This window comes from Seriola lalandi, unplaced genomic scaffold (assembly GCF_002814215.2).
Source record: "Seriola lalandi dorsalis isolate HSWRI2012SDOR001 ecotype SW California unplaced genomic scaffold, Sedor1 jcf7180002054377, whole genome shotgun sequence".
In the NCBI taxonomy this organism is placed as follows: Eukaryota; Metazoa; Chordata; class Actinopteri; order Carangiformes; family Carangidae; genus Seriola; species Seriola lalandi.
Window position 1 is genome coordinate 329198 of NW_019524930.1, and position 14377 is coordinate 343574.

Below are 14377 nucleotides of genomic sequence, written 5' to 3' on the forward strand. Positions count from 1 at the left end.
CGAAGTTGTGAACACACATAATGGTTCTGCTGTTTGTTTGGGACATGCTTAACGGTGGCTGAGCTGGTTTCTCATCGCCGAGGTTAATGCTCACGTGACCAGTAGCAGGCTGAGCAGGACCGTCAGCGACCACTGCGTCGATGTTTCTGGTTTGCCTGTGTTGTCTTGAGCGGCTAGCTGCTCAGTGCTGGTTATGCTAGTCCCAGGGTCCTCCTCTTCCCTGTTTTTTTTTTCTTTTCTTAATCCATTTTCGGATGTCCAATTTGTTTGCTAAAAGCCAGATAGCAAACTAAGCTAGCAAAGCTACTTCAAACACCGTGGGAAAGTTGCCAACTTGGGGTCCACACAAACAACGCAACACTTAGTTTATTAAGCGCTCACTCACTCAGACAACCAATCAAGTGGATTTATGTGGATTTGAAATTGAATTGCCATAAGATGACTTGGATTTTAGCGAAATATGAATTATCTATATGTACTTTAAAATGAAATGAAAATAGAAAATAAATACATAAATAAAATAAAAAAATAACTAACTAAATAATATAAAATAGCCTAATTCAAATTAAACCTTTACTGAAGGGGTGGGGTAGTCATTCTAAGGGGCGCAGGTGCTGAGTCTGGAGATAGCGATTCATGTATTTATGGCTTGCTAAAATTTGTATAAGGGAAAGCTTTGTAGGGAAAGGTCACTGCATTTTCACTAAATGGGCTATTATGTGTTGGTTGGCTAATCTGTGTGCTCAGATAGAAATAATAGCCTACCATATAAAACTGCAACTAGTCCTACAACTAGAGGTAATTTGTCCCGACCATCAGATACAACTCATAGGAGAATCTGAGATTGATCTTCAAAAATCACATCGAATTAAATCTGAGAAATTACACCCAAGAGCTGCTTCGTTAACAAGTTCTTTTATATGATTTTAAAACAGTTACCACTGTCTTTTGTGTTGTAGGGATTTGTGGTGGCACTCCTTTACTGTTTCATGAATGGAGAGGTAGGTGAATGTTTGTTATACAAAAATCAAATAAACATTTGTCTTACAGAGCTGCTCTGGAGGAAGAAATACTCCCATTAGTTGAGTTAATCTTCTGTGAAGAAAACAATTTTTTTCACCATGTGTGCATGGAAATAAAGAAATACAAATTGCAATGACTCATTTATTCATCACTGTTCAGGCCAACAAGAAGCTCTAACAGCCATCTTTGACATGTTATAACTGTCTGCAACTTCTGTTACTTTCTGTAAGTTGCACAGTATGCAACACTGTCTGACACTGTGTTTTCTGATACTTCCACTGGGTGGCGCAAAAGTGAGAAGTATGTCAATTGAACACGTCTTGGCTTTAACTAAACCAGTAATACTATTTCTGCTTCCTGTACAGCTCTCCCTCTGAGAAATATTTCTCTATATAACCCTTGTCTGGCATTATTTCACACATGTTTGTCTCCAGGTCCAGACAGAGCTGCGAAGGTGGCTGTGGAAATGTCACAATCAAAATCATCTCACCCCAGCCAAGAGAAGTATCACTCAGATCACCATCCGAGCCCGCGGGGGGCTCAGGCGGCCTCAATCCAGCGGCAACATCTCTTCAGTATGATTTTAGACATTATCCATGAGGAAAACCCCCCCCAGAAAAACAACGGAGGCGCTCCTCAAACTTGAACATGGTGATGATATTAATTCAACAACCCGTCTGTGAGAACACAACATCATAACGAAATGTGTCGGGATGGATTTTATCAGTCCCTATAAGGATGTTACAGCACACATTTCTTATCTGAACCCCAATGTGCTCTCTCTCTCCTATCAACAACAACAACAACAAAATCCAAAAAAAAAGAACACTAGTTGTGTCTTGTTATGTCTGACTTGTGAGGCTGCCATGGTGACACTGTGCAGAGACGAGACCACAGTGGAAACAGAGCTGGCCCTGTAGGAGGACGATTTCACATGGTTGTCTTTACAGTTTGGACGACATGGGTACAAAAATGAGCACATGTTGAAGGTTAAAATAGAGACACCTGTGGGAACAATGCACGATGGAGCTTAGCGGAATTACATGAAACAAGCCTGACTTGTCTAAATTTAACTGGAGCAGTTATGATACTTTAGCGCAGGATGAAGATGTGTGTAGGATTGATCTTTATTGAATGAGATAATTGAGTCTCGTGCAGCAATTCATCTGCTGCTCCAGAGAAATTTCAAACACAAAGATCCAGAGAAACCTGAGCGAGTGTATTTAAGGTTGTGTGCGTGTGTGTGAAGCTGCCATTTATTGGTACATTGTGTCTTAAAAGAAAAGTGTCTTATTTTAAAGAGTTGTCTGCCTTGATGAGCCATCTTTGAAACACAGCATTTGTGAATATTTATGAGCTTGTTTTCTCTTTATTGGTCAGTTTTTTATGCTGTTGCCTGATGTGATAAACCTTTATTTTATTTTGTATTTGTTGCACTAGAAGTGATACCAAACTGATAAGAAACAGGGTGCCGGGCATTTACATGTTAAAATGGCATCAAAATGGTACTGTTTAACTAAAGTGAGCATTTCAACTGACACAGTGACAGCATCTAAATGTGTTTATATCACTGTTTAATGGGTTTTAAAATTCATGATTTAAGACCATTGTGTTGCCCACATTTGATGACAGTCCAAATCCATAGCAAAAAATACAATAATAGTCCTATAATCACAGGCCATGTCTTTTTAACAGGGATTTTTGTGACCACAAATAGCAGCAGTTCTAATCTGTGTTTTATTTTTTATTTCTAATTTGAACGTTTATTTGACATTTATAAAAACAGTAATTTGCTGAATGAAGAGACTTATACCTTGACAGTTTGTAAAATATTTAAAGGAATATTTTGACATTCTGGATAATGTGCTTGTGCAGAGTTTGATGAGACGATGGATACCGCTCTCATAAAGGTACAGTAAATATGAAGCTAGAGACAGCATCTGCTTAGCTCAGCTTAGCATTAGGGCTGTCATGATATCAAATTTTCATTACAAGACAATCGTGGCCAAAAGAATTCACGTAATGATATCGTCATGATTTCTATAGAAAATTTACAAAAATTAGTTTTGTCTCCTTTTTGGCGAAAGAGTTTGACTCAAATACTTGTTTGGGGAAATCGAGAGACAGTCTGTGCAAAGAGAATCCACAGGACCTAACATTGTCCATCACAATATTATCACGTGTATTATTAACACAAGATCAATATTTCATTTTTTTTTTTTAAATATCACGGTTATTGTCAATACCGGTACAATGCGACATTCCTACTTAGCATAAAGACTGGAAACATATAGCCTGTCCAAAGGTAACAAACTCTGAACTACCAGCTCACTAAATAGGAAGTTATTTCTGGTTTGTTTAGCACAAAGGTGCTGGGAGGCAAAATGGTTTACCCCTTGTTTCTCTGACTAGCTGCTGGCTGCAGCCTAATGTTTAGAGTGGTACTGATCTTATCATTGAACTGTCAGCAAGAAAGCAAATACGCAAACTTCCCAAAATGTTCCCAAACTTCTCCTATAACAACCATATCCAAATTCACGATGACCAAAATAAAATGCACTTGTAAGAGGTCTTTATGTGTATTTAGATTGTGCCTCGAACTGTATGGCGTGGTGTAAAGTACTGTCAAAATAAATGTATTTAGTTTCGGCTATTGTGACAGAATCGCCAGAAGACACCTTTTAGTTTTTTTTCGCAGGGATGCACCGGACCAGTATCATGGCTGATACTGACCTTATTAAACGGCCTGACAGCATGATGTAACCATCCACGCATAGTTTTATAGTTTTCTGTTGTGCTCTGTTCATTTGCAGCGGTATACGCAACACTGATATATGAAACTACTGCTGACACTACTCCGTCTCATGACTTCACAACTCAATTTCATAAACGTTCTAAATAAATAAAACTTCAAAAGGATGTTGGACACATCTGTAAAGTCAAGAAATAGTAAGATAATAATAATAACAAATAATAACCTTACACATACTGTAGAGGAATCATCCTATTCAGTTCAACAACACAAGTTTAATTTTTTTAATTTTAGGGCAAAAAGATCATTGGTATCAGACAGGTACTTGTATGTGCAGATTCTTTGTGTTGGGTATCAGAATCAAAACCGGTGGTGGAAAAATCAGATTGGTGCATCCCTAGATTTTTTTTAATTTTTTTATAAGACCATGAATTATGCACTGTATTGTAACATTAAACACTTTGACTGTCATTGTCTGTACACAATATGGTTTAATGGCGCACTTTATTTTACATTAAACATATTGCATTTTCATTGTTGTTCTTGTGGCTCTAGTGAGGGTCGGCATACTGTAGGCAGGGAATAGCACAGTACTAAATAAGGTGTTTGTTTTGGTGTTTGGCTTTTGAATTTCATTCACATATTGCAAAGTTGGATTTCAGAGCGTGAAGTGGGACTGAGAAAGAAAATGTTATGGGGAAAGTTCATATAAATGTTTGATATGTATGTTAATTTGGATTTTTGAATTAAAAAAAAAAACTAACTATAAGGATAAAAGGAGGAGGGCAACAAAATGCGCCGATGTTAAAATTTAGAGCCAATCTATCTTCAACATGTATTGTATTCAACATTTAACTGTCTATAAAAAGGTCCCTCAAAATTTCCCAGAGGATAATGCTACTATGATAAAAAATTAAAAAACTATACACTGCAAAATGAATCATAATCTTCACAAAGTACAACTTACCATAGATAGATTTATTTTGCAGTCAAATATACACAAACTGGGACATGAATGTCGGACACCAGAACGCATGTTACACATGACACACTGCCACAGGTAGAACAAAGTTGGATGAAAGTTTATATTTTTTCACATTTAAGTTACTTTTAAATCATGAATGCTTGTCATTACATACACATGCGCACAGAATACAATCTCTCCAACCATCAAACATACTCACACACACACACACACGCTCTGAAAACTGGTACATAAACATAAATGTACAAAAACACGGTCACAAACATTTACAGGTCTTCATCAAGAGGTCCACCTGTGTGCCAAAAATATACATATACAGTGTACTGTATATATGACCAAGAAAAGACATCATTTGTACACATGGCAAATTCATAGCAGGCGACATTTAAGAGCAGCTGAGCAACAATGGTACATTCAAAAAATTTATTGGCAATCAAAACAACTTGCACACACACTCAACACTTGATAAAACTGGCTCAACAGGCACATCTGCCAAAGAAAAGGCATCTAAACACTGAGATATACCCCACAGAGAATAGTTACATTTAAAACAAAAGTTCAATAGTTTGGGAAATATGCTTCTTTGCTTTTTTTTGCTGAGATTTAGATGATAAGATTGATACCACAGAGACTGAACATGGAGTAAACAGCGTGTAGCTAATAACTACCAGCTAGCTGTTTTATTTATTAGTAAAGGTGGAACAGCTAGCTAGTATCAACAGGGCATCTGCAGGGCAAAAAGGCCTTAGATGGTATTAAGAAACCAGTTCAGCTGTTTCCCTCTGCTAAGCTAGCTGCTGCAGAAGCTGCATATTTAGCATACAGACATGACAATAATATCAATCTTCTCATCTAGCTCTCAGAAAAAATGGAATATTTCCAAATATGACAAACTATTGTTTTGAGAAAATATGTCAAGGGCTTTTCTTTGACACATATTTAAAGCATGATGCTAAACTAACTGTAAGAAAAGGTGTTTGTGAAGAGAGGTGCACCTAGTTTTAGGCAAAATGAAGCTAAAACTTACACTGCATGATTTTGTTGTAGCGCTATTCTTCAAATTTACTCCCATCCCACAATAGTTGTCGTAAAACTGAGTTAGTTCACGTTTTGTTTAAAAAACAAACACAAAAACAAAAAAAATACACACATAATGGAAATTTGGGCATTTGAGACGGGAGCGCTATGACAAATCACTAAATCTTAACTGTTCCAATGTTGCACACTGGGCCTTATCCAGAATAAAATTAACTTGTAGGCTTGTTTGCTGATTTGTGTGAAGACAAATCACAAAAATTAGAACCATGTTAACCATGTGGCATACAGGTGCCTTAAGGCCCCACCTTACACCTGTTTCATCCAAAATCTAAAGCTCAAACAGCAAATCAGTGCCGGTCAAAACTTCCCCTCTCTATTAAATCACCAAACTAAAATTGTAGCACTTTGCTGCCACCTTGTGGTAAACAAATATACAGCACAGGCGAGGTCAAGAAAGGAGTTTTCCTCTGTTCTTTTTTTTTTTTCACAGACAGTAACAGCTTTGAGACATGGTCGTTTCCATCTGAGCTGATTCAGACTCAGAGTGACGGCTGGTGATAGAACACGTGAGGAGCAGCAGAGTGGTTTTTATTTCACTCTCGCACACACTTTGTGTTTTATCTGTCGCAGTTCATCCATTTTCTTGCACTTTAATTAAATAAAACCATCTTTTCCACTTCTGGTTCTAGCTCCCTTGACAGTATCTTGTCTCACACTCATTCACTGTTTTGTCCAAAAGCAGCCGAGCAGATGCCTTAAAGATTATGCATTTCCTCAGTTGTGTGTATGTTTTATCTTGCTTTTTATATCTATATTTCATCTCTTTTCTTATCCTCTGTAGCTTTGGACAGCAATTTCCCTTCCGTATTTTTGTTTTCTTTAAAATCAGTAAAGAGACATTGTGCCACACATCTTCCACTGTCACCACTTGTGGCACTACAGTTATGGCACTTTGACTACGAGTCATACAACTATTACACAGAGAAAAGCATGTGTACTGTACATTGAGTCATTTCACATGGCACTGGTTTATGGAAAATAAATATACATCCTTATATGTTCAACAATATCACCAATTCATTGTTTAAAGTTACTACATTCTTTTAAACTATGCAGATGACAGTACAAAAAATAAATATCTCAAGTTAATATGGTGGAAAAAAAATCCTCCTTTACACATCATTTCACATTTCATCTTATTAAACAATTTCCCCGCCTTAAATTAAATAATTTCCCCACAATTATTGTTTGTTAGTTTGTTTGTGGAAAAACAGAAAGACAAAAAAGAGAAAAATGGGCAACACTCAGATTGTCAAGAGCTGTCACATTAAAGCATTTTGTGTTGACTGTTACAGTGTGTATTGTTTCTGTTTTGAAGCTGTTTATGTTTGACGTTAGTGCTGAATTGAGATGGACTTGCAGTTATATTGAATGGATTTTAGTTTAACCCAAAAGGCTAAAAAAAAAAAAAAAAAAGCTGCAATTATGCAGAGCTTTCGAGTCCTGTAAAACACATCATAATCGAAAAAAGTTTTTAAATAGAGACAAAGAAGAATTTTACCAATAAACAAGCAAAATATTTTCTTTTTTTTTGTTGCACATAATGATAAAAAGCACAATTTTGCAAAGTCATCCATAATAAAAACACACCGCTCTATACATTCTTTGCAGGAAATGACTCTTACTACACGTCTAACTTATCTGTTCATTGTCCTGTAAATAAAAGTGATAGCTATTTGTGACTGACTAGGCACTTTGGAATATGAGTGTAGGAAATGGTTCATGTCAAAATTTAAAATGAAGAGCAATTTAATATGGCACGATGGATTGAAGCTCAGAGGAAAAGAGCAAAGAATTCTGTCATCTTTAAGAGCATTATCACTGCCTACAATAAAATGCGGCACATATGAACTCATGGCGTTATGAGGAGCTTTGGATAAAAGCATCCGCTAAATGGCACCTGTACTGTTCATGTTCACAGTCTGCAAAAACATGTCCGTTAAATGTATGAAAGGGAAAACCAATTGGAGGATACAACTGTAGCACTAGTACTACTGCAGACCTCTGCAGCGACACTGTTTGTGAGCATAAATCAGTTCAGTGTACATTCTCAGTGTATCTTTCTTTTTTTTAAATACATCTTTAGATTCCCTCATGTGCTGTTACATCCTCTACAGCAGTAATTTAAATTAATCTAAATATTTTTAGAGGCTTGAAGAGGTGAATTTAAAGAACATTTTATAAGAAAAAAAAAAAAAAAGCAAACATACATTTTCTTTTAAAATAAACATAGTTTCATGGAGCAGAGAAATGTTCAGTCATCATGTGACTCCTAGGCTTGGAGACACCGCTCTTCAACACTCATTTATTTTGGCACTGTGTTCCTATATATATATATATATATATATATATATATATATATATATATATATTTATATTAGTTGTGTGTTTTTTCTTTAAAAACTATTTAATACAAACAAATATTTCAGAATAGAGTGGGCAGGATCTTCTGGGTCTCCAGGATATGTGATGAAGTCTACAGATTTGGGCTCCAGTTCCTTTCGTTTGAAAAGGTAATTACAATACTGCGTTATGCAAAAGAAAGAAATTCTGATCTAGACACCAAAAGTAATTATTTACAAAGTCCATGAGTTGTTGTTGTTGTTTTGTTTTTTTTAACATATATTTTTTGACATACTCTGTACTTATGGCTGATTGTAGAAAAATGTTTAAATTCAAGATGAAACATTTAAACAATGAGCATTTGTACAAGCAAGGCGAACGTTTGGTTGACGTTTAACTTTGGACTGTTATGAGATCAGATCCAGTCAGGCAACCTGTATGGCACTTTGAAGCACATTTACTTTACACCAACAGCCAAAAATGACCCCTACATTTGTTATTTAACTATTCATCTTTTTTTACAACTTGTAGTGTTTCTTTTGGCACAAACTCTACTTTAATTTTATTTATAAATAAAACAGTAAAATGGGGTAAATTTGACATTAAAATATTGGCAGAAAGGGAATTCCTAATATTTATTTTGTTTTAATCGATGGAGTAGAATTTGAGTTGTTTGTAAAAATATTAAGTGTATCATTAATCATAAAAGTTTGCAGCCTACAGAGTCAGCTGCAGCACTAAAATAGTCAAATAAATACAACTGTAAATCGTTTAACCAAGTTAAATTCTAATGTATGAAAGCCAGCTATGCACCTCTAATGAATCTCCAGTAAATGCTTTTAGAAATACCTCATTGTCTAAAGGCCAAACTACAAAACATAAGAGGTGTGAGGAGCCACTTTGGTCTGTTCTGGTTGGTCTGGATGTACGTTAGTGGAACGGCACCTTGAAGTTGAGTCCGCCCAATCAGATGCTCAGGTGGGGAGGCTGATGTTGGCGTTCTCCGCCAGCGGGCTGGACATGCGTATCTGGGAACTGCTCTTGCTGAGGATCGACAGTTGAGTCCCGCCGTTCACTCCACTGCTGGCCAACGAAGGGTGCCTCTGCTGCTTCAGGTCCACAGCAAAGTACCGGTTCACCGTCCAGCTGCGCCATTTCCTCTTGATCTCCGACTGCACCTTCAGGGAGAAACTTCACAAGGTCATTTTTAATGTACTTTAAGCTGTACCAGCTCCACGAAAAGGTACAGAACACCTGTTTAATTCCTGCGAAGCCTTTTTTAACCGGTGTGTAAACAGTAGATGAGTGACTGACAATATAATATATATTATATCAGGGGTCAACAACAAGATCCATGACCTGTTTTATTCAGTGTTGTTGATTATGACACCAACATTTTACAGTGGAAACAGACTTATATGTTTATTATTTCTTTAATTCATTAGTCTTACAGTGTAACTGCACATTATGTTGTATATTAGCCAAGGCAAAAAAAGAGACTAATTTCTGTAAATGTAGGTTCTGTGTTGTACTATGAGAGAAGGGATGTAATTCACACACATTCAACTATGGTGTTCTTCAGTTATGGCTGAATGAAAGTATTTTTAATTTGTTGTTGTTGTTTTCTTAAAAACACATGTCATCAGTACATCTGTAAGGTTGGTCGAAGAGGCTAAATTTAAAAAGTGTTGTGTTGTGTAATTTAAATGAAGGGAATATTATAATTATTTTTTATTATTAATTATCACATTAATCAGGATTTACATGAGTCTTAAAGTTACTTAGCCTATTAATTTACTGTATTTATTGTATTTTCTTAATGAAGCACTTTAAATCCATTACATTCTTCAATTAACTGTGTATTTAATTTTTTATACATACATTTTATTCACTCTCTATTACAACTGAGCAAACTCCCGAATGCTCTGGAAGAAATCTAGTAAGGGGAACTTAAGTTAAATGTTCTATTTTTTTTTTTGTCATACTATTACCAAAGAGTGAACCCTCAAGCTCAGCACCGAGCTTTCATTAGTTTAGATCACATTTATGAATGTGCAATATAATAAATGTAGAAAGTAAATGTAGAATCTGTTCATTTGTATGAGTAATATGATTACAGCAATGTTATAATGTGTTATCAATTGTTGATTAACACCAGCTACAATTGTTTTATTGGAGAAACTATAACTGTTGATGAATACAGAAATAAACTGCTTAACATACTGCTTTTTATTACCTTCTGGGTAATAATCCGTAGACATATTTACAAACACAGACATCTATACTACATACACCGAGAGCAATCAAGGAGTTTGTCAGGGACGTAATCTTACCTCTCCATTGAGGAAACAGTAGAGGACAGCTACCACAAAGCCCTGAGGAGGAGAATGGAGACAACAAATGAGGGAAAATCAGCTTGAGATGGAAATTTGCTTTTATTTTTACGAATATCAGAAAAGGACAAAAACATATCAAAAAGAGTCTGACTGTGGACTTTTAAAATGTTCAACTATCACTATTAAACATTGGACTACAAAATGTTGTGTGTTGACAGTTATGAAGATTCAGTACCCATGAATCATAATGTGGCATCAGGAAACTACAAGAAATGTCTACTGATCTGTAAAGGTCCTCCTCGCTGCTTAGCTGGTGGTGATGGTGAGAAGACAAGCTTTGAATATCACCATCAGCCTCCTTAAGAGCCTCTTTGTAGCCTGTACACTCAGATGACTTATTATCCCATTATGTCCTCTCATTCATCATCTGGTATTTCTCTTTAATTGAGAGCGGACGTTGGAGGAGCTGTAACATCGTACCTGGAAGGATCCCAGTCCCAGTTCAAAGACCAGCCTCTCCCTCTTGCTGACATCTTCAGGTGAGAAGGCGAACACAGTGTAGTGAATGCCAAACAGAGGGATGAGCAGCAGGGTGGAGCGCGCCAGACGCCTGTGCACACACACATACACACAGAAACACACACACACACACGTAACACAGTTTAATCAAACTGACGTGTAAGTGAGATTTCTAATGTGAACGTGTTTTACTGCTGCTGGTCATCTGGATGTGATGCAAGAACAGAGCAACTGATGCAATGTCATGATACCGTTTCTGCCTATTGATGTGATCTCGTCTTTTACTTTTAAAAATAAATGGTTCATAATCTCTTAAATGAAATCAAGACCTCTGCATATTTTGTTTAAAATGAAGGCTTAACTATAAATTTCTTTTGGTTTTTATTTTCATGTATTTATCTTATTTTCTTATTGTCAAAAAATCCCATAAAAGACCAAAACCAACAATGAACTGATCCATCTAAACAAGTATTGCCTGTGCACACGAAGCCTGATCTCGTTCCTCTGTGCCATTGAGCTAAACTAAAAATTATTAAAAATACATAAATGATGCCACAAAGTAGCACTGGGTGACATTTCCATCATTATAATAAACATGGGGAGTGAGGTTTCCTTTCAGTCATTCCCATAAACACTTTCCTGCTGCCATAGATACTACAGCATCAAATGTGTATCAATTTGCAGCTGAAAAACAACAGATGCACCATTTACTCCTGTGTGAATAACTTTCGCTTTTGCTTCAGAAAATCACTGGGTCTTATTTTTTTAAACTGGACCTATACATTTATGTTTTTAAAGCCTTATATGTTCTATAGGACCAAATTAGCTTAGGGCTGAGTGCAAAAGACGGAGTGGGTATTGAGTGATGGACTGACACGTTAGTTTTAATCTTGTAAATGGGATTTCTTGACAATAATAAAAATATATCCATTAAGAAACCAGACCAAACTGATTATTGTTGACGAGCAATCTACTCCCGTAGTCACACAGATAGACAGAACTACACAAAGAACACACAACAGATGGCACCTTAAAAATGGAAGACACAAATGTACAACCCAGTGGTTTTTACAGTGTAGTCCAATGACACCAGGTCCTTAAAAACAGTCATTATACTGTCAACTCTTTGACTGTGAAATATGAGAAAATCAAAAGTAGATCAAAAAGTAGATATGACATTTTGTGCCGCTGTCTCTCCATGAGCACTAGAGAAACATATCTGAGATAAACCAAATAAAAAACTACAGATTTCGTAATGTTCAAAATGTGTGTATTTGTGTATTTGTGTGCCCATGTACATCTACCTTTGTGAGGACCGGTTTGAGTTTTATTAAGCCTTCAAAGGGACATATGGGGGTTATGACTTGGTTTTAAGGTTCAGGTTAGAATGAGGTGTAGGTTAGAGAACAGGAGCAAAACAATCATAGGTTTAAATGGCCGACACCAATGTGTTTCGGCTGGAAGCCTTCAGCATGGTTTTGAAATAAAATACAAACACAGACACTTAAGTGGCACAAGACACGACACAAATGAGTTACAGGAGTGTGGTTAGAGGGAAGGCAGGGCCACAGAAATCACACAGGAGGTCAAAAAGGCACTGCAAACATTTACCAAAATATGTGTCTTCACATAAATGTATAAGAATCCAATGAGAAAGGCTATAAAAAAAAATCCCAGACACATAAAAATTTCTAAAGAAATTTCACATAAAAATTAGATTTACACAATATAAAAGGAGAAAAACACGACTTTCACATTACTCCTACAAATATGGATTTTGTCAGTTTACGATTGATTTTAATCCAAAAGGTTTCCTTTGGAAGTATTTTGTTAGTGTATATTCTGACCTCACTGGTAATCCCTTTGAAAGAATCAGGGTTAGTGCCATTGTGTAGTTTTGTAAAATCTGCCCATGGAATATTCCTCATGACCAACTCTTATACCATATTTATGTTCATCAATTCTCCCCTTAAATTTCCGTTTAGTCCTGCCGGTGTAAAACCATCTTGTTGGTGTAAACACTGGTGAAGACTTTGGCTAGTGGATATTTCCACAATTGCTTCAGCTTCCACATTGAAAACATCCTTTTGAGTTGACGTGTTAAACAAGTAGTCTCATAATCTGGAGGCAAATAAATATGTGTAGCTTTATCTCCATTTCTAGGGGTCAGTTTCAAAAATATAATGAGCCTGTCTTTAGGTTTAGGTTAGGATAAGAGTTGGTGTCTGGAATGCAGCTGTGATGGTTAATGTTAGGGTTAGGGGTGAGGGAACACATTATGTCAATGAGGGTCCTCACAGGTACGGAAGTACAAACGTGCGTGTATGTATGTGTGAGGGAGAGTATGCATTTGGGAATCCAGACCATTAAAAAAACTTTAACAACCCTTTGTTACACACATGCGGTTGACATAGACAGACACACAAACACACGTGTCTGAGGATAAACACACACACACACACACACACACACTTACAGTGTGATGGTAGATAACTCTGACATCCTGCACGAATGCTGAACAGCCTGTGTGGGCTCACTGAAGCATTTCTGAGCACAGCTGCTACACAGCACAAAGACAACACAACAATACAACAAAGACAGTGTCTTTAGGGACACAGACACACAGTCTCGCACAACACACACTCACACACAACTTCACACTTGGTCACGCACGTACAGGTCTAAGCAACAGATGAGAATGACATTATCTGCAGGGCCTCAAAAGACACTATCCTGTGGGAACAGAACAGGAGTGATGTCTGGCTACAGTACAACTCCATAATGAGGCTCAAGCTTCCTGCCAACAGGTAGCACAAATGAATCTATTCTGAAAAGTGTCTGGAAGGACATATCAGAGATTCAGTGATATGAATTTGGAAATAAGACTGGTATGGCTTCTCTTCAATTCATGTATTAGTGCATGGCTCCTGTCTGAAAATAGCTCTATTGTTTTCTTAAGTGTCAGATAATGTATTTAAAGGGACAATGCCCACTGACCCAAAGGGGAACAAAAAAGGAAAATATAGCAGTTAGTAAAGAAGGAGATTTACATTTAGTGTCCATGGTGTCATCTGGTGTCTCATTAAAAGGAAAAAGGCTGTGTTATTCTGTTTTCTTCTTACTGTCAACAAATCCCTCGAAAGGACCAACAGTGTGTTTGTCAATCTCTCAATACAGCCCCAAACCTGTTTGTTCCTATTGCAAATTTTTAAAGAAGTTCAAAGTTTAAAGGCTTGGTTATTTCCTGAAACAGCTGGGCAGTGTAGTTTTTAGAAATACGATTTAAATGGAAATAGTGCATTTTGGGGGGGGGGGGGGGCC

At 36.7% G+C, this 14377-nt stretch overlaps 2 protein-coding genes across 3 annotated transcripts in view; one reads left to right on the forward strand and one right to left on the reverse strand.

The window, feature by feature from the left end:
• ghrhra (growth hormone releasing hormone receptor a) overlaps positions 1 to 4309 on the forward strand; it is a 33669-nt gene extending 29360 nt beyond the window's left edge. Inside the window, exons 12-13 of the mRNA XM_023408991.2 lie at positions 960 to 1001; positions 1458 to 4309. Of these exons, the coding sequence (XP_023264759.2) occupies positions 960 to 1001; positions 1458 to 1604 (189 nt within the window). The 3' untranslated portion in view covers positions 1605 to 4309. The remainder of the gene's footprint in view (positions 1 to 959; positions 1002 to 1457) is intronic.
• Positions 4310 to 4732: 423 nt separating this feature from the next.
• The window catches only part of LOC111656991 (pituitary adenylate cyclase-activating polypeptide type I receptor-like), a 29697-nt gene continuing 20052 nt past the window's right edge, over positions 4733 to 14377 (reverse strand). Inside the window, exons 12-15 of one of the 2 annotated variants that reach the window (XM_023408938.2) lie at positions 13533 to 13616; positions 11018 to 11147; positions 10535 to 10576; positions 4733 to 9379 (exon numbers count right to left, since the gene is read on the reverse strand). In XM_023408938.2, the coding sequence (XP_023264706.1) occupies positions 9176 to 9379; positions 10535 to 10576; positions 11018 to 11147; positions 13533 to 13616 (460 nt within the window). In that variant the 3' untranslated portion in view covers positions 4733 to 9175. The remainder of the gene's footprint in view (positions 9380 to 10534; positions 10577 to 11017; positions 11148 to 13532; positions 13617 to 14377) is intronic. The other variant, XM_023408939.2, reaches the window with a different exon arrangement.